Source organism: Mobula hypostoma, chromosome 15, assembly GCF_963921235.1.
Source record: "Mobula hypostoma chromosome 15, sMobHyp1.1, whole genome shotgun sequence".
Taxonomy (NCBI): Eukaryota; Metazoa; Chordata; class Chondrichthyes; order Myliobatiformes; family Myliobatidae; genus Mobula; species Mobula hypostoma.
The window spans coordinates 12,798,180-12,821,838 of NC_086111.1; the positions used below are offsets into that span (position 1 = coordinate 12,798,180).

The following is a 23,659-nucleotide window of genomic DNA, read 5'->3' on the forward strand; positions in this document are numbered from 1 at the left end:
CAGGTTAGCAATGATTATATATAAAAGTAAGTGTGGAATAAATATGTATGAAAACCAAGCTTCTTTACGTCTAGGGGTAAAAAGATACAGTCTTACAATGTTGAGTAAAGTTCAGTTCAGTTCAGTTCATGGTATTTAGTTGAGTAGTGATGGAGAGAGAGAGAGAGTGAGTTGAGTCTTCAGGTGAGCTGACGCCATTGATCTTCTCGTCGTCCTCCGAAATCCTTTACAAGTCACCAACTGTGACTTTAACCAGGGGGACCGGTCTTCTGTAGTGGAGCTATCACCCCGCCAAGGGTGGACACATAGACAACCCCCCACCAGTCAACTCCTTCTCCTTCACTGTAATAGCAATTTGGATCAATCCGCCTGATCGATCCTCCAAAACCCACTTTCTCTGCGGGCACAACAATGCTCATTCAGTGTCCTGATCATGTGTCTGAGGTCTGTATCATCTGACCTCTCATTTATTTCACCAGGCTGAGCATCACCTGTCATTCAAAGAGTCCCTCCTTCCTTTGTCTGTAAAGGAATGCAAGCAGGCAACAAGTCCTTGGAAGTAACATCAATAATGTCCTGTTGGTCACCATAGCAACGTTCGAGCTGCTCAGTTTTTACCTCCAAAGTAAAACTCCAAAGTTAACTCCTGTGTCAGTCCATCCTTATCATTGATGGTTTGTTTGGAAAGGACAGAGAGAATGTCTCTCTCTGTCTCTCTTCAAACAGTTAATAGGGGCACTCCTGGATCCCCTCACATTACCCACCACTGACGTCAAACTCACAGGCCGATAATTGCTAGGTTTACTCTTAGAACCCTTTTTAAACAATGGAACCACATGAGCAATACACCAATCCTCCAGCACCATCCCCGTTTCTAATGACATTTGAAATATTTCTGACAGAGCCCCTGCTATTTCTACACTAACTTCCCTCAAGGTCCTAGGGAATATCTTGTCTGGACCCGGAGACTTACCCACTTTTATATTCCTTAAAAGGGCCAGTACTTCCTCTTCTTTAATCGTCATACTTTCCATAACTACCCTTCTTGTTTTCTTTACCTTACACAATTCGATATCCTTTTCCTTAGTGAATAACGAAGAAAAGAAATTGTTCAAAATCTCCCCCATCTCTTTCGGCTCCGCACATAGCCGTCCACTCTGATTCTCTAAGGGACCAATTTTATCACTGGCCTATAATTTCCTTTCTTTTGCCTTCTTCCCTTCTTCAAAAGTTGAGTGACATTTGCAATTTTTCAGTCCTCCGGAACCATGCCAGAATCAAGTGATTCTTGAAAGATCATGACAACCTCCTCTCCCCATCCACTCTATCAAGGCCTTTCACTATTTGATAGGTTACAATGAGTCACCCATCATTCTTCTGAATTCCAGTGAATACAGCCCAGAGCCATCAAACACTCTTCATAAGAGAAGCCATTCAATCCTGGAATCATTTTCGTGAACCTCCTTTGAACCTTCTCCAGTTTCAGCCCATCCTTTCTAAGATCTCTAGTTATATATATACACCTAAGACTTTCACAGCACAGTCCTGCAGATGTTAGTGAAGCTGCATGTCAAATCAGAAAGTGGAGGGATCACCTGGATAAGCTGGGTTTGCTACCTTGAATCTGTATTACCAGAAGATCTCTTTAGCAGTGTGGAAGAATAGAGGGATCTTGGGGTTCATGTCCATGGATCCCTCCAAGTTGCCATGCAGAGGAGATTTACCAGGATGCTGCCTGGATTAGAGAACATGTCTTATAAGGATAGTTTGAGTGAGCAAGGACTTTTTTCTTTGGAGTGATGGAGGATGAGAGGTGACTTGATGGAGGTGTACTAAATGATAGGAGGCATAGATTGAGCAGAAATCCAGAGACTTTTTCCAGGGAAGAATTGGCTAATATGTGGGGTTATAAATTTAAGGTGATTGGAATTAAGTACAAAGAAAGCGCTGAATACATCAAACTCCTTGCCAGGGGTAATGGTAGAGGCAGATATATTAGGGGCATTTAAGAATTCTTAGACAGGCACATGGATGATAGAAAAATGAAGGTCTATATAGTATGGAAGGAGTTAGATTGGCCTTAGAGTTGGTTAAAAGGTTGGCCCAACATTGTGGGGCAAAAGGCCATGTTCTATGTTCAATGTCACCAAAGACCAGGATAGACGGATCCCGGAAGAAATACAAAGGTGACAGTGCAGCATCGTTAAAGGTTCTGTGGTTAACATAGTTTAGGCCAAATGGAACCAGTCAAAGGTAATTCTCACCAGTTGAATAGACAGAGATTAAAGACTAAAGATCAGCTTTATTTATCACATATACAGTACATTGAAACATAGAGTGAAATGCATAATTTTCATAAAATCAAATCAGCGAGGATTGTACTGGGCAGCGTGTCACCACACTTCTGGCGCCAACATAGCATGCCACAAATCACTAAGCCTAGCTATACCGCTTTGGAATGTGGGAGAAAACCAGAGCTTCTGGAGGAATCCCGCAACGCACAGACACAACATACAAACACCCGACAAGTAGCAATGGAAATTGAACCCTGATCTTACAACTGGTGCTGTAGGAGCATTACGCTAACTGCCCGGCTACCATGCTGCCCCAAATTGAGAGGTCATGGAAGAGAATGCTATTCTATTCTAATACTACTTGATACAGAGATAACAGACAGGCAAAATGTTCACGCATAAAACCCGCTCCCGTTGTAAATTGTTGGATAATAGTCAGGAGTATACTCCTCCTTTCCTGAACCCTAACAACATGATCAATTGGAACCATGTGGCAACTTGGCTGACATTGAACAGGAAGGTGAAGATGACATTGACCTGTTTACCTCCTTCACATACTGCCAGCTAAGTCTACATGACCTAAGTTCAGCCAGAACATTGCTACCTGTATACTACCTCACATATTTCAGGTTATAATTGCTGCACCAACAATTTTGAAGCAGAACGTCCCTTATACCCACCTCACTGTTCACATCGCAGTCCATCTCACAGTCAGATGATGGCATGCACTGTGCAAAGTAAAGAGAAAAGGAAGTCAGTGTGTGGCTCTGGTGGTGTTTAGGTGACCACCCACCCCCATTACTGTGTCACTGTGGTGACTGTCACTACCAGGTTCACCACCATATGTTAGCAAATCGCACCAAAATGGAGGCAAAGCCTCACGATGTAGGTCCTGCAACAAGAACTGTGAAAAGTGAAATTACAATGGGGAGGCAGAAGGAAGCTAACTTGCCATTCAGACTCAGAAACTGGACTCTGGCTGTATGTTTTTGCACACTGCACAATCAATTTCAATAACAATACTGCAAAGTAAAGTCATAGATTAATTACAAATTGTGTATTCCAGGCATTCACTGAACAATTGCAGAGGAGCCCATACCTGATTAGCTCATTACCTGCCTACTAACCTATCTCAGGTAGGTCTTTAAGAAGAATATTTATTTGTCACTGCATCTCTCCATCTCATTTACTCCTTCTCTCGTCTCCCTGAACACCCCCAACCATAGCCCTCAAACAGCACTCCCAACTAAAGCTAAACACTAACCTTCACTATCTCCATCACAATCTTTCTACCAATCTCCAGGCCTGACTGAACCTGATCCTGGTCTCACCAATCCATCCAGACTCCCTCATCAGCTTATAGTGACCTCCAACACCACAACCTGACAACCCCTTCACCCTCCACCATCCCAAACCCGCTGTTAGATCCCTGTTGCCCTTCACCATTGATACTCAGCCCCTACAACTTCGCCCTCACAACTTTGCCAGGCCCTCCTCCCACATCAGATAGTTCTGTTGTTACTGCATCTTTTCCTGGCTGTAAAATTTTGCAGTGGTACGCCCTCAACTAAACCTCTATGCACCTCCCATTTATAGTGCCCCCAAAGGTGCCATGTACACTCTAGGCCACACTGCCCAACGGGGAGAGGCATCTCTAGGTTTAAAGAAAGTAAGAAGCATTAAGAGAATGGGGGATGTCCGTACCAGGATCACCATTAACTGAAGATGGCATTCAATTGAAGAGGAAATCGTTTCAGCATTAAATTGTCACAGATATATGGCAAGATCGGGGAGAGTGTCAGTACAAGGATGACCAAGTACACGCACACACACACACACACACACACACACTGTCTCACATGTTCACATACACACTTACACTCATTCACACACACGCTTACACACACACACACACACACACACACACACACACACACACACACACAGCTATCTATGACCATCACTAATGCAGTATACATTTGTGAGAGCAACACACAAAATACTGGAGGAACTCAGCAGGTCAGGCAGCATTTATGGAGGGGAATAAACAACTGACATTGTGGGCCAGAGCCATTTATTAGGTCTAAAACATTGACTGTTTATTCCACTGCCTAGATGCTACCTGATTTACTGAGTTCCTCCAGCATTTTGTGTGTTGCTCTGAATCTCCAGCTTCTGCAGAATATCTTGTGTGCCATTCTTCCTACTGCAAGGGTAAGAGGACCCTGATGAAGGCTGCTAATAGGCCTCTGGACAGTAGCCAGGATGTGGTCTACAAATTACAGTGGAAGATAGAAAAAGCATGCCAAAGAAAAACAATGTTACATTAGTCTGGGGGATTTCAATATGCAGATAGTTCTGGAAAATCAGGCTTTTTGGAGCAGCTTCTGGTTGCGCCTACTAGAGAATCAGCAATTGTGGACTGGGTGTTGTGTAATGAACCAGATATGATTTGGGAGCTTGAGATAAAGGAACCCGAAGGAAAGACTGATCATAATATGGTAGACTTTTCCTGCAATTTGACAGAGAGGAGCTAAAGTCAGACGTATCAGTATCACAGTGGAGTAAAGGGAATCACAAAGGCATGAGAGAGGAGCTGGCCAAAGTTGATTGGAAGGGAACAAGAGTAGGGATGATGGCAGAGCAGCATGGTTGGTGCTTCTGGGGCAATTCAGAGAGCACAGGATAAATACATCCCAAAGAAGAGGATGCATTCTAAAGACAGGATTATGCAACCATGTCTGACAAGGGAAGCCAAAGCTAACATAAAAGGAAAAGAAAGGGCATATAATAGAGCAAAACTTAGTGGGAAGTCGGAGGATTGAGAAGCTTTTAAAAACTAACAGAAGGCAACTGAAAAAAATCATGGGGGGGGGTAAGATGAAATATAAAAGTAAACTAGCCAGTAGTATCAAAAATGATACCAAATTTTTTTTCAGATATATAACGGGTAAAACAGAGGCAAGAGTAGATATTGGATCGCTGGAGAGATAGTAACAGGGGATAATGAAATGGCGGACAAACTGAATAAGTATTTTCCATCAACCTTCACTGTGGAAGAGACTAGCAGTATGCCAGAAGTTCGAGAGTGTCGGGGGTAAAAGTGAGTACTAGGAAGAAGGTGTTTGGGAAACTTAATGTTTTGTAGTTAGATAAGCCATCTGGACCTGATTTACTACAGCCCAAGGTTCTAAAAGAAACAGCTGAAGAGATTGTGGAGGCATTAGTTATGATCTTTCAAGAATCAAAATTCTGGCATGGTTCTGGAGGACTGGAAAATTGTAAATGCCACTCCACTCTTCAAGAAGGGAGGGAGGCCAACGAAAGGAAAATATAGGCCTGTTAGCCTGACCTCAGTGGTTGGGAAGATGTTGGAATCTATTGTTAAGGATGTTGTTTCAGGGTATTTGGAGGCACATAATAAAATAGTCTAAAGTCGGCATAGTTTCTGCAAGGGAAAATCTTGCATGACAAATCTGTTGGAATTTGTTGAAGAAGTAACAAGCAAGATAGATAAAAGATGTTGTATACTTGGAGTTTCAGAAGGCCTTTGACAAGGTGCTGTACAAGAGGCTGCTAAACAAGATAAGAGCCCAGGGTATCACAGGAAAGATACTAGTATGGCTGGAGCATTGGCTGATTGGCAGGAGGCAAAGAGTGGGAATAAAAGGATCCTTTTTGGATTGGCTGCCGGTGACCAGTGGTGTTCCACAGGGGTCTGTGTTGAGACTGATTCTTTTTACATTTGGGTGATGAAATTGATGGATTGTGGCCAAGTTTGCAGATGTTATGAAAATAGGTGGTGGGGCAGATAGTGTTGAGGAAGCAGAGAGGCTGCAGAAGGACTTAGACAGATTGGGAGAATAGGGAAAGATGTGGCAAATGGGATATGGTGTCGGGAAGTATATGGTCATGCACTTTGGCAGAGGGAATAGAAGTGTAGATTATTTTCTAAATAGGGAGAAAATTGAGAAATCAGAGCTGCAAGGGGACTTGGGAGTACTCATGCAGGATTCCCTTAAGGTTAACTTGCAGATTGAGTCAGTGGTGAGGTAGGCAAATGCAATGTCAGCATTCATTTCAAGAAGATTAGAATATAAAAGCAATGATGTAATGCTGAGGCTGTACAAAGCAGAGGTTAGGCCTCACTTGGAGTAATTTTAGGCCCATATTTAAGAAAGGATGTGCTGACTTTGGAGAGGTTCAGAGGAGGCTCACGAGAATGATTCCAGGAAAGAAAGGATTACTATGGGCATCGATTAAAAGCCCTGGGCCTGTACTCACTGGAATTCAGAAAAAAAATGAGAGGGGATCTCATTGAAGTTAACAAATTTCATGTCAGATGCCACATTCTGATTCTGAACCTATCGGACATTGAAAGGCCTAGATAGAGTGGATATGAAGGGGATGTTTCCTTTGGTGGGAAAGTCTAGGACCAGAGGGCACAGCCACAAAATAGAAGGACTCCCATTTCGAACAAAGATGAGGAGGAATTTCTTTAGCCAGAAGGTGGTGAATTTGTAGAAGTTATTGCCACAGGCAACTGCAGAGGCCAGGTCGCTAGGTACATTTAAGGCAGAGGTTGACAGATTCTTGATTAGTCAGGGTGTGAAAGGCTATGGGGAGAAGGCAGGAGAATGGGGTTGAGAGAGAAATGGATCAGCCATGATGAAATGGTGGAGCAGACTCAGTGGGCTGAATGGCCTAATTCTGTTCCTGTGTCTTATGTCATCAAGGTTTAATAAGGACAGTGTGATTAGGAATTGCAGAGCAGATTCGATCGGCCGAATGGCCTAATATCTTGGTGTCTTTTCGAATCGAGTGCAGCACAAATCTCACATGATGTACATGAATGTTCCCCCCCCCACACACACTCACACTAATATACAGACATATACATGCACACACACATACTCACATACTCATACACACACACTCATATACACACATATACATGCACACACATATTCACATAGAAACCATAACCATAGAAACTACAGCACAGAAACAGGCCTTTTGGCTGTGCTGAACCATTTTCTACCAAGTCCCACTGACCTGCACACGGACCATACCCCTCCATACACCTCCCATCCATGTATCTGTCCAATTTATTCTTAAATGTTAAAAAAGAACCCGCATTTACCACCTCGTCTGGCAGCTCATTCCATACTCCCACCACTCTCTGTGTGAAGAAGCCCCCCCTAATGTTCCCTTTAAACTTTCCCCCCCTCACCCTTAACCTATGTCCTCTGGTTTTTTTCTCCCCTTGCCTCAGTGGAAAAAGCCTGCTTGCATTCACTCTATCTATACCCATCATAATTTTATATACTTCTATCAAATCTCCCCTCATTCTTCTACGCTCCAGGGAATAAAGTTCTAACCTATTCAACCTTTCTCTGTAACTGAGTTTCTCAAGTCCCGGCAACATCCTTGTAAACCTTCTCTGCACTCTTTCATCAACCTTATTCTTCCTGTAATTTGGTGACCAAAACTGAACACAATACTCCAGATTTGGCCTCACCAATGCCTTATACAACCTCATCATAACATTCCAGCTCTTATACTCAATACTTTGATTAATAAAGGCCAATGTACCAAAAGCTCTCTTTATGACTCTATCTACCTGTGATGCTACTTTTAGGGAATTTTGTATCTGTATTCCCAGATCCCTCTGTTCCACTGCACTCCTCAGTGCCTTACCATTAACCCTGTATGTTCTACCTTGGTTTGTCCTTCCAACGTGCAATACCTCACACTTGTCAGTATTAAACTCCATCTGCCATTTTTCAGCCCATTTTTCCAGCTGGTCCAAGTCCCTCTGCAGGCTCTGAAAACCTTCCTCACTGTCTACTACACCTCCAATCTTTGTATCATCAGCAAATTTGCTGATCCAATTTACCACATTATCATCCAGATCATTGATATAGATCACAAATAACAATGGACCCAGCACTGATCCCTGTGGCGCACCACTAGTCACAGGCCTCCACTCGGAGAAGCAATTCTCTACTACCACTCTTTGGCTTCTTCCATTGAGCCAATGTCTAATCCAATTTACCACCTCTCCATGTATACCTAGCGACTGAATTTTCCTAACTAACCTCCCATGCGGGACCTTGTCAAAGGCCTTACTGAAGTCCATGTAGACAATATCCACTGCCTTCCCTTCATCCACTTTCCTGGTAACCTCCTCGAAAAACTCCAATAGATTGGTCAAACATGACCTACCACGCACAAAGCCATGTTGACTCTCCCTAATAAGTCCCTGTCTATCCAAATGCTTGTAGATTCTATCTCTTAGTACTCCCTCCAATAACTTATCTACTACCGACGTTATACTTACTAGCCTATAATTTCCCGGATTACTTTTTGATCCTTTTTTAAACAACGGAACAACATGAGCCACTCTTCAATCCTCTGGCACCTCACCTGTAGACAGCGATGTTTTAAATATTTCTGCCAGGGCCCCTGCAATTTCAACACTAGTCTCCTTCAAGGTCCGAGGGAACACCCTGTCAGGTCCCGGGGATTTATCCACTTTAATTTTCCTCAAGACAGCAAGCACCTCCTCCTTTTCAATCTGTACAGTTGCCATGATCTCACTACTTGTTTCCCTTAATTCCATAGACTTCATGCCCGTTTCCTTAGTAAATACAGACGCGAAAAACCTATTTAAGATCTCCCCCATTTCCTTTGGTTCCGCACATAGCCGACCACTCTGATCTTCAAGAGGACCAATTTTATCCCTTACAATCCTTTTGCTCTTAATATACCTGTAAAAGCTCTTTGGATTATCCTTCACTTTGACTGCCAAGGCAATCTCATGTCTTCTTTTAGCCCTCGTGATTTCTTTCTTGAGTATTTTCTTGCACTTATACTCCTCAAGCTCCTTATTTACTCCCTGTTTCCTATACATGTCATACAACTCCCTCTTCTTCTTTATCAGAGTTGCAATATCCCTTGAGAACCAAGGTTCCTTATTCCTGTTCACTTTGCACATACACACACACGCACTCTCGTAAACACACTCACACTCATATACACACATATACACGCACACACATACTCACATACACACACACACACACACACACACACACACACACACACACACACACACACACACACACACACACACACCCTCATCCAATGATAGAGTAGTGTGCCAGTTCCATGATATCACTGTTCTAGAACAGGGTGCCCACATGACGATATCGTTGATGGTTTTGCTGTTCTAGAACAGCACCCCCCCCTGTAAAACGGCATCGCTGCTGTTTTTGCTGTCCTAGAACAGGGGTTGGGATGTCTCTGTGTAAAGTACAAGCAATGTGTAGCTCTGACATGAATAAAGAACTTTGCTCAGGGTTTTACCTTCCTTGGCTCCACCTGGTCTCGGTTCGTCTGGTTACTGGCAAGGATCTTAAATTTTGAGACCCATGCTTCATAGTCCAGCATCACTCCAACCACTGAGAGAAACAGAATGAGTAGGATAATATTGAATAAGGGATGTGATTCTGCAAAGTCAGAAAACGGTGAGGAAGTGAGTGGATGTGAACATTTGCACCATTATGAGATCTTACTTCCAGCTCTATGACATTGGCTGACCATAAATTTCACACCATTGGCTGCCGAACCCTCGTTTGTTTCCATAGACGATTATACTGACATGATCTGGACTACTGCCCCAAAGTATGTCCTCTGTAACTTGAGGTAATTGAACCCCTTCTGCAGTGTTCTAACTTGGAGAAGGACATATACTGAGTTCAAGCCAGTAGACAGTGATACATTGGAACATATTAAAAGGAGAGGGGTGTTGGACGTCCTGAAATACAAAAAGGTAAATAAATTCCTGGGGTCTGACAAAGTGTGAGAAGCAAGAGAGGGCATGGCTGGGCCATGGAAGAAACTTCTGTAACTTGTTAGCTGAAGTCAGGTACCAGAAGACTAGAATGTAGGTAATATTGTGCCTTTTATTTAATGTTTAGTTATGATTATATTAATTACAGTTATTTATTATATAACATTATATAAATGAATTATAAATATAAAGAGTAGATACATAAATTAATTATAAATATAAACTATAGTTTTAACATTTATATATTTATTTTTATGATATTTAATAATTATAATTGATTTATAATTATAATTACATTATAAATCAGTTATTTATTTGTGTCTTCATTTAGGAAGCGCAGCAACCACAGGCTGGTGGTGAACCTGCATTAGTAAGTCCAGGGTTTATGTAGGGGGGCCTTGGGGATTCACAAGTCATAGAATAACACAGCACAGAAACAGGGCCTTTGGACCAGCTGGCTTATACCAATCATGGCATCCTCCCTGCTAGTCCCAGTTGCCCATGTTCATCACCCAACCTTCGAAGACACCACCCAAATAACTCTTAAATGTTGCAATTATACCTGCCTTGACAACTTCCTCTGGCAGCTCATTCCAGGTACTCACTATCCTCTGTGTAAACAAGTTGCCATATAGGTCTCTGAAATCGCTCCCCATGTAATTGTAGTCTCTAGTTTTGGACTGGGGAAAAGATTACAACTGTCCAACATATCCATAAGACCTCAAGTTATAGGAACAGAATCCATACTCCATATATTCATCCCCTTCATGATTTTATAAACTTCTATAAGGCCATTCCCCATTCTCCTACACTCTAAGGAATAAAGGCCCAGTGTGGGCAACTTCTTGTAGCATCCTTGTAGATCTCTTCTGCACCATTTCCAGCTTGACAATGTCTTTCCTATAAAAGGTGAATAGAACTGATCACAATACTTCAAGTGCAACCTCAGTAGTGACTTATATAATTGTTACATAATGTCCCTACTCCTAAATTTGATCTAACTGATGAAGAGCAGCATGCTAAGTGCCTCTGCACCATCCTGCCTTCCTGGCAGGCTCTTTCAGCAAACTATACACTTGTACTCCCAGGTCTCTCTGTTCCACAGCGTTCACCAGCACCCTGCCATTGACGGTATAAGTCCTATCTTGGTTTGAATGTCTATACTAAAATCAGTATAGACAACATCCACTTATTGATCCTCTTCAAAAAACTTCAAAGGCTTCATCAGACATGATCTCCCACACATAAAATCATGCTGATTATTTCTGATCAGACCTTGACCAACCAAGTGATGGTAGATCATGTCCCTCTGATTTCTCTCCTGTAACTTCCCTACAGTTGAAGTCAGGATCACCAGTCCCATAGTTCCTTGCTACCCACTTAAACAATGGAACAAAATTAGCCGCCCTCCAGTCTTTTGGACCTTTGTCAATTACTAATGACCAAACAAGTATCTGTACAAGTATCTCTACAATTTCTTTCTATGTTTAATGTTCTTGATTTTTTAAAACATATTTAAGCCCAATTTCTCCTCACATGATTTTAAATTAATTATGATAGCACTGTGAAATACCCTGGGATGATTTATTGCAGAAAAGGTTGGAATTAGATACTTGTTTTTGATGGTGAGATGATGTGTGAACTGAACTGACGTACCTGCAGGTTTCAGGGATTTCCCATAGATGTCAAGATTCACAGCAGTGCTCACGAGAATCCCAGTGCTACCGTTTAGCATGTCCATCCCCAGCATGGTGTTAGCTGAGGATCAATCGGAACACACAGTTACACAGTTACAATTTGTCCACATTGGGATTTAACTGGTCGGGATCAGCAATGAAACGGAACAGTCACAGGGAGATCGAAAGTATATGGACAAATGTGTGGTAGTAACAAATGTGTGAAAGTAACAAGATAACTAATGTCAGGGTAGAAATGTCAGATACTTGGGGCATGAGGTCAAAGAAAAGGTTTAAAGAAGATTTATGAGGTGTACTTTTTCCTGCCTGGAACGCACTGGCAGAGGAATTAGTGGAAGCAGGAATGATTCCTCGCAGATTTCGAGAGGTATTTAGACAGGGACCGGTATTTATTCCAGGTGTCCCACATCTATAGTTTGCTTTGCATTTTGATTACAGGAGAGATGTGAAAATACAAAAGAGATTTTCATGGATGTTGGGCAGAATTGGAAAATTGCACAATGGGGAAAGATTGGAGAAAATGGAGATTTTTTTCCCTTGTAGATTAGAGGAGGCTATCGAGAGACTTAATGGGCTAGAGACATACAGCTCAAAAAGCCCTGCAACCATGAGCTCATGCCAACAATCAAGCACCCTATATTCGTTACGTGAATCCCACACCAAACCTAATTTATTCTCTCCACATTTCCACCAACTCCTCCACCCAAGAGACAGCTTGAGACTGACTGTAGACCTTATACGAAGACCCCTTTGAGAATAATGACAGATCTCACATTGAGACTCCGTGACTGACAATAAATCTCCCACCTAGACTCCACGAGAATGACTATAGAGTTCTTACCGGGACCATCTTAAAAATGACTATAGATCTCGCACTGAGATGCCAAGACTGAGATACCAATACTGAGATACCAATACCGGGATACCATTACTGAGATACCAATACTGGGATAACTTGAGATTTCTTATACCAAAACCCATTGATATAAATGATCCTTTCTCATTCAGAGATCCCGGAGACAGACTATGAATTCACACTAAGACCTCTAATATTGAATATAGATTTCACACTGAGATTTCTTGAAACTTACTGTAGCCCTTGGACACAGACCCATCAATGTTATCGATCCCACATGCTGACCTCTCAAGGTAGTTAGATTTTCTGGGACTTTCTACTAATATCACACTGGGCTACGTGGGACCACCTATTAATCTTACATCCTATGGGACCCTTTATTATTCTAACACATTGTTGAATCCTTTATCAACAACACCATGAAATGCTGTGGAATCTTTAATTTATTCACCTATTCTGAGTCTATTGAAGTCTTTGTTGAACCTTATATCAGTACCAAACCAAGATTTTGTGGGATATCAATAACACAGTGCTGGTCTCTGTGGGATCTTCTATTAATTTCATCATCTATTGTTCAGACACGGAGATTAATGAATGTTCCATTAATGCACTCCACTGGAACCCTCTCATAACATCTCATTGTCATAGAATCAGACAGCATTTGCTCCATCGTGTCCAAGATGATCTATTTATACTAATCCTGTTTACGAGTACTTGGTCAGTTGCCTTCCATGCAAAAACAGTTCAAGTGCACATTAAATACTTCTTATGTGTAGTGAAATCTCTGATTTAATCTCCCTCTCAGGCAGTGGGTTCCAAACTCTAATTATGCTCTGGCTGAAAAATTCTTCCTTATGTTCCTCTAAACCTCTTCATCCGAACCTAAACCTCTGTCCTTTTGTTTTATGATATGCCTGTTATGTGGAAAAATGTCCTACAATCCACCTATCTAATGTCCCGTCTAATGCTGTATGCCTTGGTCTTGTCACTCCTCAGCCCTCTTCTCCAAATCAGTTCTCTCTCCTCATAAAAGCTGCAAGCTAGGCAATGTCTTGGTGAATCTGCTCCATTTCTTCTCCAATACAATCACCTTCTTAATATCTGTGAATATTTCCACAGCAGGTTGGTGTAGATCCTTCGATCTCAAAGTGATTGAAATGTGATTGGAAAAAATAGCCACGTCACTGTATGAGCTAATTTGAAATGTCTGGTTGGCCTTTGAAGAGCTTTGGAGACATTGATAACATTGTTTGCAGGTCAATATTGAATGATTTGCAAAGTCCTCATTAAAAATAAAATAAAAACAGAACCCTCTAATAATTCCCCCATCTGAATTTCTGTTATTAATCTCACGTTGCAATGTTGTGCGATCCTTCATGAAACACCCTATTTAAGTCATTGTGAGCCCTGATTACACTAAGACTACTGGAATCTTTGTCAACCCACTTGACAACCCTCTATTAATCACACACTATTGGACTATTAATTCCACTCAACTCTGTGTGGGATTTTCAGGTTAAAACTTATAGAAACCTTTAAAATAACCACTCCAATTTATTCTCTGTGGGTTGCTGTATTAATCCCTGAACAAGTCTCTGTTGGACCTTCTAAAAATGGAATTCTTTAATAAAGCCCCTCAAAGAATCTTGTGTAAGATCCCTTATTAACCCCCATTTGAACCTATGTTGGACCCTCCAATTCTACTATATGGGCCTCTACATTAAACTTAGAATAGAACAATGTGAGATCCACAATCATTGCAGATTGACTTTCTGTGGACCTTCTGTTAATCTTGCTCTAAGATGCTGTGGAAGCCTCAATCAATCCCAGCAGAGACTCTGGAACTTCCTATTACCCTCTGTTATCTCCAAACTGAAAGCTAATCTATTAATGCACCAATCAGGGCCCTTTCAAAGCATCAAATATATTCTACCAATTCACTGTTGAACTTTCAATTAACGTACATTACTTAAAGTGGAAGAATGCTATGTTAATGGAATCAATTCATGTCAAATGTATGGGTTGGCCTTTGAGGAGTTTCAGAGATACTGATAACAATGTCGTCAGGTGAATAACAAATGATTCGCAAACTCCTCATTAAAAATAAAATGTAAACATTGAGCTTGGTATCTCCTTAGGACACATACGTTCCCTATACGGTGCACTGAAGATGAAACCAGTGTTGTCTAAGCTTCGCCTGTAATAGCTTGCACTGAAAGGCTCTGGGTCTTCAATCCAATCTTCAGCAGCCCTGTAAACACACATAACTCAGTGCTAGGTAAGATGTTTCTACTGTCCACATTATGTATGTTTCAAGAATCCCAGCTAAGAAGGACAGAGAACCTAAGAAAATTTATGACATGGGGAAGGTGTTTGATTTAACGTGCCTAGATCACCCCGAGTCTTGTCCATTATGGTTGTGACCACGCAGTATCACAGAAACTTTGTACACACCTGAGAACACGGTGGGTCAGGTAGCATCTGGAGGGAAATGCACAATTGATTTTTTGGATTGGGACCCTTCATCTAGACTAGTCACTCTCCACACCTCCTTCCCTTCATTCCATGCTCCACCTTCCTCTCCTGTCAGATTCCACCAGCTTCAGCCCTTTGCCACTTCCACCTCTCATTCCCACTCTTTTCCCTCCTTACTAACTTTCTGCCCGTTATGCCGCTGGCATTTAGGGCAGCAATGAAGATCCTCCATCTCTGTCCATATTGTTGCACACAGATATAGAAAGTTTCTTCATTGCTGTTCCCCAAACAAATTTTTTTGGCCAGTCAGGTTGTTAGCCCTGAGCTGAACCCCCAAACTGGAGGACTGGTGGACTACTTTTAGTCTGGCCTCTACCTTTTCACCTGTTTGGCATAGGTGACCTACCAAGTGCCAAAGCAGAAAGCTCTGACTCCAGCCAACATAGCTGTCTGGGTCACTGAGGCACGTAAGTCTCCAAACCCTATGACAAAGTAGTGGCCCTCTTTCTGCATATCAGCCCCTCAACTGGATCTACCCCTTGCCTCCACCTCTTTATACTATTTCCCTTTTATCTGCAGACCAAACCATCCTCCATCTCCCTCCATGGAAACTACCTGACCTTTGAAGTCCTCCAGGACTTTGTGTGTGTGATGACAGAAGGCTTATAATGCACCACTGAAATTCAAGACAAAGGAGCTCATTTTGAAATTTAAAATGAGTGAACTATCAATGCAGCATATTGCAGAGACCCCCACTCTATCAATGAGAGAATGTGGATAAATCTTTTAAACAATACACATAGAATGCTTTAGGAACTCAGCAAGCCAGGCAGCATCTATGGAAAAGAGTAAACAGTCGACATCTTGGGTTGAGGTCCTTCATCAGGATTCGTCTCAGCTTGAAACGTCGCCTGTATTCTTTTCCATAGATGCTGCCTGGCCTGCTGAGTTCCTCCTGCATTTTGTGTGTGTTGCTTGGATTTCCAGCATCCACAGAGTTTCTCTTGTTTGGGCAAATCTTTTATTCCAGATGCTTTTAAAGAGTTCTGAAAATATCCCAACACCTTACCCAGAGTCTCCCTCTGAGTCAACACATCCAAACACCCAACTTGATAAAAACATGAAATGATCCAACTACTAATTGAGAACTTATTTTAAATTTTCCACAGTTCCTTTAACTTGCTTTGGAAGTTGTACTTGAGACGTGAAAGAAAGGGAGAGACTTGGGCATTAGTCATCATAATTTGGAAGGGGCAGTGTAGTTCGAAGAGACATTGTAAGTTCATGGGACAGTGCCATTCGAAGAGAAAGTCTAATTCCAAGATAGATGGCAACACCAGGGGCAATCTGATTCTTACAAGCAGCTTAATTAGACAAAGGAGAGTCAGTGGATGTTGTTTATTTGGATTTTCAGAAGGTCTTTGACAAGGTGCCACACATAAGACTGCTTAACCAAAATAAGAGCCTATGGTATTACGAGAAAGGTACTAAAAAGGAGATTGATTGGCTGATTGGCAGGAGGCATAGAGTGAGAATAAAGGTGGCCTTTTCTGGTTGACTGCCAGTGACTAGTGGAGTGCTGCAGGGGTTGGTGTTGGGATCGCTTCTTTTCATGTTGTATGTCAATGATTTGGATGAAGGAATTGGCTTTGTGAGCAGGTTTACAGACAATATTAAGATAGGTGGAAGGGTTGAAGAAGCAGGGAGTCTGTACAAGGACTTCAACAGATTGGGCGAATGGGCAAAGAAGTGGCAGATGGAATTTAGTGTAGGGAAATGTATGATATTTTTGTATTGCACTGTACTGCTGCCACAAAACAAAATATTTCACCACACCATCAGTGATAATGAGCCTGACTCTGAATCTGAGAGCACTATTGAATAGCCCTAAGTGCTCATGTTGTGCGGCTAGCCACCTGTCTCTGCTGTCATCTAAGATTTTACCATGTTCAGTAAAGTTTGGTCAGTGTGTTGTGGAGCATCAGTGTATTGTAACTATGGAGGTCAGTGTGCTGAATTTCTGAGCAATTGTGCTTTTCCAAAGGTCATTTTCTGTCTTGGTGAACTTTTTACACAGAGTCCATTTACGTAATGGTTGGCATTTTGTATGTATGTTGCAATCTGAACTGTTGATTTTGAATACGTGTATTCATAATAAGCATTTGGAGTCTAAGTTCAGGACATTAAGCAACCTGGAATCAGACCCTGGAGCACTGGTAAGCATACAATTACTAGATAATCATTAAACACCTTGCAGCTCTTAGGCATGAAAGGAATGGAATTGCCCTCATATACCCAGGTCTGTCTGTGCCTAACTCCTGACCCTCCAATATAATGGACTATTGGTCCGTGAGTTGGCAGAAGAGGCTGCTCGTTTGTGGTGGTAGAGGAAGATGCACTATGTTTTCTTGAAAACTTTTTTTTAAAAAATGCACGAATGATAGGAAAATGGAGGGCTATATGGGAGGGAAGCATTAGAATGATCTTTGAGTAAGTTAAAAGGTTGCCACAACATTGTGGGCTGAAGGGCCTGGACTGTGCTGTAATGTTCTATGTTCTATCTTCTGTTTCACAGTCAAATTGTTTAAATAAATAAATAAAGAAAAACTGGATACTCACTTGGCTGGAAATAATCTTGTGATTCCTCCATCTGTGGCTACGAAGACTGCAAGCAAACCCAGCCTAAATAATGGGTTTAAGAAGGAAAAAGGAATGGGAGGATAAACGTCAGGAGATAATGAGACAGATTGAGGTGAAAGGAGACCGACAGCACATGGAGAGTTCAAACATAGACAGAGTAAGAGGATGGAATGAAACATAGAGATAGAAATGATGTAGAAGAGAGGTAGAGAGTGAGACAGACAGACAGAGATGCACACACCAAAACACAGACACACACACACCAACACACAGACACACACACACCAACACACACACACACACACACACACGCAAACAGACACGCACACACACACACCAACACACACACACCAACACACACTCAAACACACACACCAACACACACTCAAACACACACACAGACACACACACACATACACACACACACCGAGACAGAGAGAAACCCAGAAAGAGGATGAGAGTGGGATATAAGGAGTGGAGAAGAGGGAAGAGTCAAAATGAGTTAAATCTTCAAGACGATCTCATCCGCCAGTGGACTCACAGTTCTGATTAGCTTTGAACATATCTGTAAAATTCTTGTATGACTATTTGAGTTTCTTACTCCATGCCACTTTGGAACGATTGCCTTAGTTACAATCAACGCAAAGTAAGTTTAACTATACATAAATTGGCAAAGTCAATTAGTTTAAGCATATCTGGTGAAAAGTGCATTCCCACAGGTAACATATCTACTTATTCATACACAGAAGAGGGATTCAGCCATTGAGTACATGGTAATTCTCAACAGAGAAGCCACCTGAGACCATTTCCCTCATTTCCTGCACCCTTTTCACTCTCACATTCTCAGCAACTCCTTCCTGACACAAATCCACACTAGGAGCAGTGTACCATCGAATGAACTTCCAGCACGTCTGGGAAATGGGCAGAATCCTACAAGGTCGCAGAAAGATCATGCACCCTCATGCAGAGAGCACTCATGGTCAGTATTGAACCCTGACTCCTGGTGCACAGGGCAGCACCAGACCCTGCATCAGGTTCAGTCGCATTGCTGAGGAAATGGTGTGGGTGTTGGTTGGCAGGGAGTGAAACTCATAAGGCATTACGGCACAGAAACACGGTCTTCAGCTCATCTAGTTCTTGCCAAACAGAGCTGATGACAGAGTGGGTGTGGTGTCTGTTAGTGGCTAGAGACCTGATGCGACCCCCTAATTTGGTGTTGCTTTTAAAGGGTTAGTGAATTCTGAGGTGGGCTCACATTGTGTCTGACTGACTGATTGGGCCCTACAGTTGCTGCCATGTTAAATGCTGCACCAAGTAGACAGGGATTGCCTGGATATCAGTTCATTTCAGAGTGCTAGATCAGTTAGTGCTGCAACCTCAGGGCTCCAGGGTACTACCCTACCCATGGGTGGAGGTTGCTTTTCTCTCTCTAATTGCGCATGTCCTTGAGATGCTCCGGTTTCCTCTCACATGCCAAGTTACCCTTTAGAGATAGTGGTGGGAGAGGAATCTGGACGGTGAATAGATTACAGAAGTGAGAGATTGATGGGAATGTTCAAAAAAGCCAATACAAACTCGGTGCACTGAGTTTATATAAAAATACATTATGTTGTCCGTATTATAGGCCTTTCTCTACACTCGGCATTACTGGTCTACAAATCCAACAATTAACCTGTCCAATTTGCAGTCAAAAATCATGCAAGCGTCCACACCATGCATCTTCACTATTGATCACATTGGGTAAGTCAGGAGAAGAGACTGAAGCAGCCAAGGGTTGCGTACCGAGACCTGGTCTGCTCTGTCGGTTGCTGGCCAATGGCTGGCCTTGCTTGAGCAAACCCGCTCTTATCCAGTGGTCTCAGCAGGGCTGCCGGCTGCCAGCAGAGAGAGGAGACAGAAAGAATAAATGAATGTAGAAGCAGGAAGAGCACTCTACTGGTCCTCTCTCTGTGGGCAGGCCCATCTTCTTCCCTTACAGATTACCTCTCTCATCCTAGAACTACTTGCAGCCAATACAGAAAGAATCAATTTCAAAAACAATTGGCCGATCTGCAGGTAGCCGTCCAGTCAGATTCACACAATATTCATTGGGCCTTGAATCTCCTAGTATTGTTCCAGGAATCAGAGACTGGCTTCTTTGATTTGATGGCTTTATTTCAACAAAAAGCCTTGTTCTGCTTGCAGAGAGGGGAATGGTAACTCTGAAGTGCTGTGGCAATGACAAGGGTTGGATCCTCACATATTCAGCCTGCCCTTGCTCAGCAGGAATGCCCATGTGTTCTGCAGCCGAGTGGGTATGGCAGGTGACGACACTGACTGCAGGAATCACACAACAGAAACTTTTCCTGAGAGTGTCTCACCACATATTAGATGCTATATAAATGAAGGCTGTTACTAGTGAGTGTATCTTTGATTCCTCTGATTTAATTTTAATTTAACCTCTGATTCAATACAGATCAGGAATTGTGACAGGAGCCTCACCTCCGTTTAAATTCCATCTGAACTAGCAAATCACCGGGGAGCTGGAACAATGCACTTTTAGTTCACCGCAGTGTCTCCCGTGCTGCCGTGTCATTGTCACCCTGCAACACTGCCATCCAGGGTGGCAATAGCCCTGCTCCCTTCTGTTATCCTGCCTCAGTAAGTCCTGCAACACCAAGAACTTACGTGTGCAAGTCGTGATTCTTCCAGACCTTCTCCACTAGCTTGGCAGTGATTCCTGAATCCAAGATCAGATTATAGATCAGGTCGGATTCACCTGCAGAAATATAGAGACGAGGTGGAATGTTACGAAGAGGTTTCTGAGCTCAGTCCTGTTGCAATCTACACTGAGGTTATCAAACTGGAATCTCAGTTTGACTTTCCCTAGAGTGAACAGGAGAACACTATTTACTGTGGACTTAGGACATGTTCTATGTAATATTTACAGTGGACATAGAACATGTTCTATGTACCATTTACTGTGATGCCTATAATAAGGACACACAGTTCCCTTTGAATAATTCTTAGACATGGGGTGTGGCTGACTTTACTAAAAGGCACTCTCAAAAAAGATACCACCTGCTGAACAGAGGCTTGAGCTCTAGTTAGGGCATTGAAGCTTCTATCTCCTACAATAATCCCTTCTGAGACACTCAATAGACAGTAGACAATAGACAATAGGTGCAGGAGTAGGCCGTTCAGCCCTTCAAGCCAGCACTGCCATTCACTGTGATCATGGCTGATCATCCACAATCAGTACCCTTTTCCTGGCTTCTCCCCATATCCCTTTAAGAGCTCTATCTAACTCTTTCTTGAAAGAATCCACTCCTGCTCTTTTCCAAAAGTTTGCCTCCAGATGAAAAATGAAATGGCTTGTAATCATGCCTTTTGGACAGAGATTGGCACACAAACTCTTTAAATTTCTACTGATGTTCAATGGAGAACTTTCTGACTGGTCACATCACAACCTGCAGACTCCAATGCACAAGATCGCAAGAGGCTGCAAAGGGTTGTAAAACAGCCAAATCCAGCATGAGCACAATGCTCCTCACCATCAAGGACTTCAAGAGACAGGATCCAAAACTGAGGACTCTCACCATCTGGGGCATGGGCTCTTCTTGTCGCCATCACCGGCAAGGAGATAAAGGAACTGAAGACTCGCATTCAAAAAATTCACCTTCACCTTTGCCATCAGATTTCTGAACAGTCCACAAACCCATTGACATGATATTTGGAAAGCGGTGAAATGATCGGACAAAGTCAGCATGGATTTGTGAAAGGAAAATCATGTCTGACGAATCTCATAGAATTTTTTGAGGATGTAACTAGTAGAGTGGATAGGGGAGAACCAGTGGATGTGGTATATTTGGATTTTCAAAAGGCTTTTGACAAGGTCCCACACAGGAGATTAGTGTGCAAACTTAAAGCACACGGTATTGGGGGTAAGGTATTGGTGTGGGTGGAGAATTGGTTAGCAGACAGGAAGCAAAGAGTGGGAATAAACGGGACCTTTTCAGAATGGCAGGCGGTGACTAGTGGGGTACCGCAAGGCTCAGTGCTGGGACCCCAGTTGTTTACAATATATATTAATGACTTGGATGAGGGAATTAAATGCAGCATCTCCAAGTTTGCGGATGACACGAAGCTGGGTGGCAGTGTTAGCAGTGAGGAGGATGCTAAGAGGATGCAGGGTGACTTGGATAGGTTGGGTGAGTGGGCAAACTCATGGCAGATGCAATTTAATGTGGATAAATGTGAAGTTATCCACTTTGGTGGCAAAAATAGGAAAACAGATTATTATCTGAATGGTGGCCGATTAGGAAAAGGGGAGGTGCAACGAGACCTGGGTGTCATTATACACCAGTCATTGAAAGTGGGCATGCAGGTACAGCAGGCGGTGAAAAAGGCGAACGGTATGCTGGCATTTATAGCGAGAGGATTCGAGTACAGGAGCAGGGAGGTACTACTGCAGTTGTACAAGGCCTTGGTGAGACCACACCTGGAGTATTGTGTGCAGTTTTGGTCCCCTAATCTGAGGAAAGACATCTTTGCCATAGAGGGAGTACAAAGAAGGTTCACCAGATTGATTCCTGGGATGGCAGGTCTTTCATATGAAGAAAGACTGGATGAACTGGGCTTGTACTCGTTGGAATTTAGAAGATTGAGGGGGGATCTGATTGAAACGTATAAAATCCTAAAGGGATTGGACAGGCTAGATGTGGGAAGATTGTTCCCGATGTTGGGGAGGTCTAGAACGAGGGGGTCACAGTTTGAGGATAGAGGGGAAGCCTTTTAGGACCGAGGTTAGGAAAAACTTCTTCACACAGAGAGTGGTGAATCTGTGGAATTCTCTGCCACAGCAAACTGTTGAGGCCAGTTCATTAGCTATGTTTAAAAGGAAGTTAGATATGGCCCTTGTGGCTACAGGGGTCAGGGGGTATGGAGGGAAGGCTGGGTTCTGAGTTGGATGATCAGCCATGATCATAATAAATGGCGGTGCAGGCTCGAAGGGCCGAATGGCCTACTCCTGCACCTATTTTCTATGTTTCTATGTTTCTATATCGTTATATATGGTGATATCACTATATTGTTATTCCTTATTTTTGCACCATATATTTCTTTTTGTAATTTACAATCATTTATTTTCTTGTCTTTCCACTGTACTGTTGCCACAAGTCAACAACTTTTATATCATGCAAGTCAGTGGTAATAAACCCGATTCTGATTCTGAAAGACCAAGAGTGATTCATTCAGTTAGGCGATGTGTCCTTGCCTGGAAAGATGAGCAGAAATTTTGCTGCTTTGGATCTTAGTGTTGAGTTATGGTTAATCAGAAAGATCAGAGAGTCACTGTATTTAAATTAGGCTAATTAGAGAACATAGTGTCACTGTTTAAGGCTAGATTAAGCAACAGTCTGTGAGACAATTTTAAAAAGCATACAGGCATACAGGAGTGAGGTAGATTGAGGAGTGAGGTTGAGTAGTGTTGCACCAGCAACCTTGCACTCAATATCAGTAAGGCCAAGGAACTGATTGTGGACGTCAGGAAGGAGAAATTGAGAGAACACACTAAAATTCTTGTCAAGGGTCCACAGAGGAAAGAGTGAGCAGCTTCAAGTTCCTGGTTGTCAACATCTGCAAAGATCTGTCCTGGCCCAGGATGTCGATGTAATTATGAAGAAGGCAGCTATATTTCATTAAGAGTTTCAGGGGATTTGGCATGTCACAAAGACTCTGGATGCACTGTGGCAAACATTCATCACTGTGTGGTATGGAGAGGCCACTGCATAGGATTTGGAAAGGATTGCAGTGTCAGTCAGCTCCATCATGGTTACAAGTCTCCCCACCATTGAGTTCA

General features: G+C 42.6%; 1 protein-coding gene across 5 annotated transcripts in view; it reads right to left on the reverse strand.

The window, feature by feature from the left end:
• Positions 1–23,659, reverse strand: part of cacna2d2a (calcium channel, voltage-dependent, alpha 2/delta subunit 2a) — a 1,072,053-nt gene that overhangs the window by 66,835 nt on the left and 981,559 nt on the right. For all 5 annotated transcript variants that reach the window (XM_063067752.1, XM_063067753.1, XM_063067751.1 and 2 more), the window contains 6 exons: positions 20,488–20,578; positions 17,800–17,862; positions 14,853–14,956; positions 11,809–11,910; positions 9,666–9,760; positions 2,975–3,022 (listed from right to left, as the gene is read on the reverse strand). In XM_063067752.1, the coding sequence (XP_062923822.1) occupies positions 2,975–3,022; positions 9,666–9,760; positions 11,809–11,910; positions 14,853–14,956; positions 17,800–17,862; positions 20,488–20,578 (503 nt within the window). The remainder of the gene's footprint in view (positions 1–2,974; positions 3,023–9,665; positions 9,761–11,808; positions 11,911–14,852; positions 14,957–17,799; positions 17,863–20,487; positions 20,579–23,659) is intronic.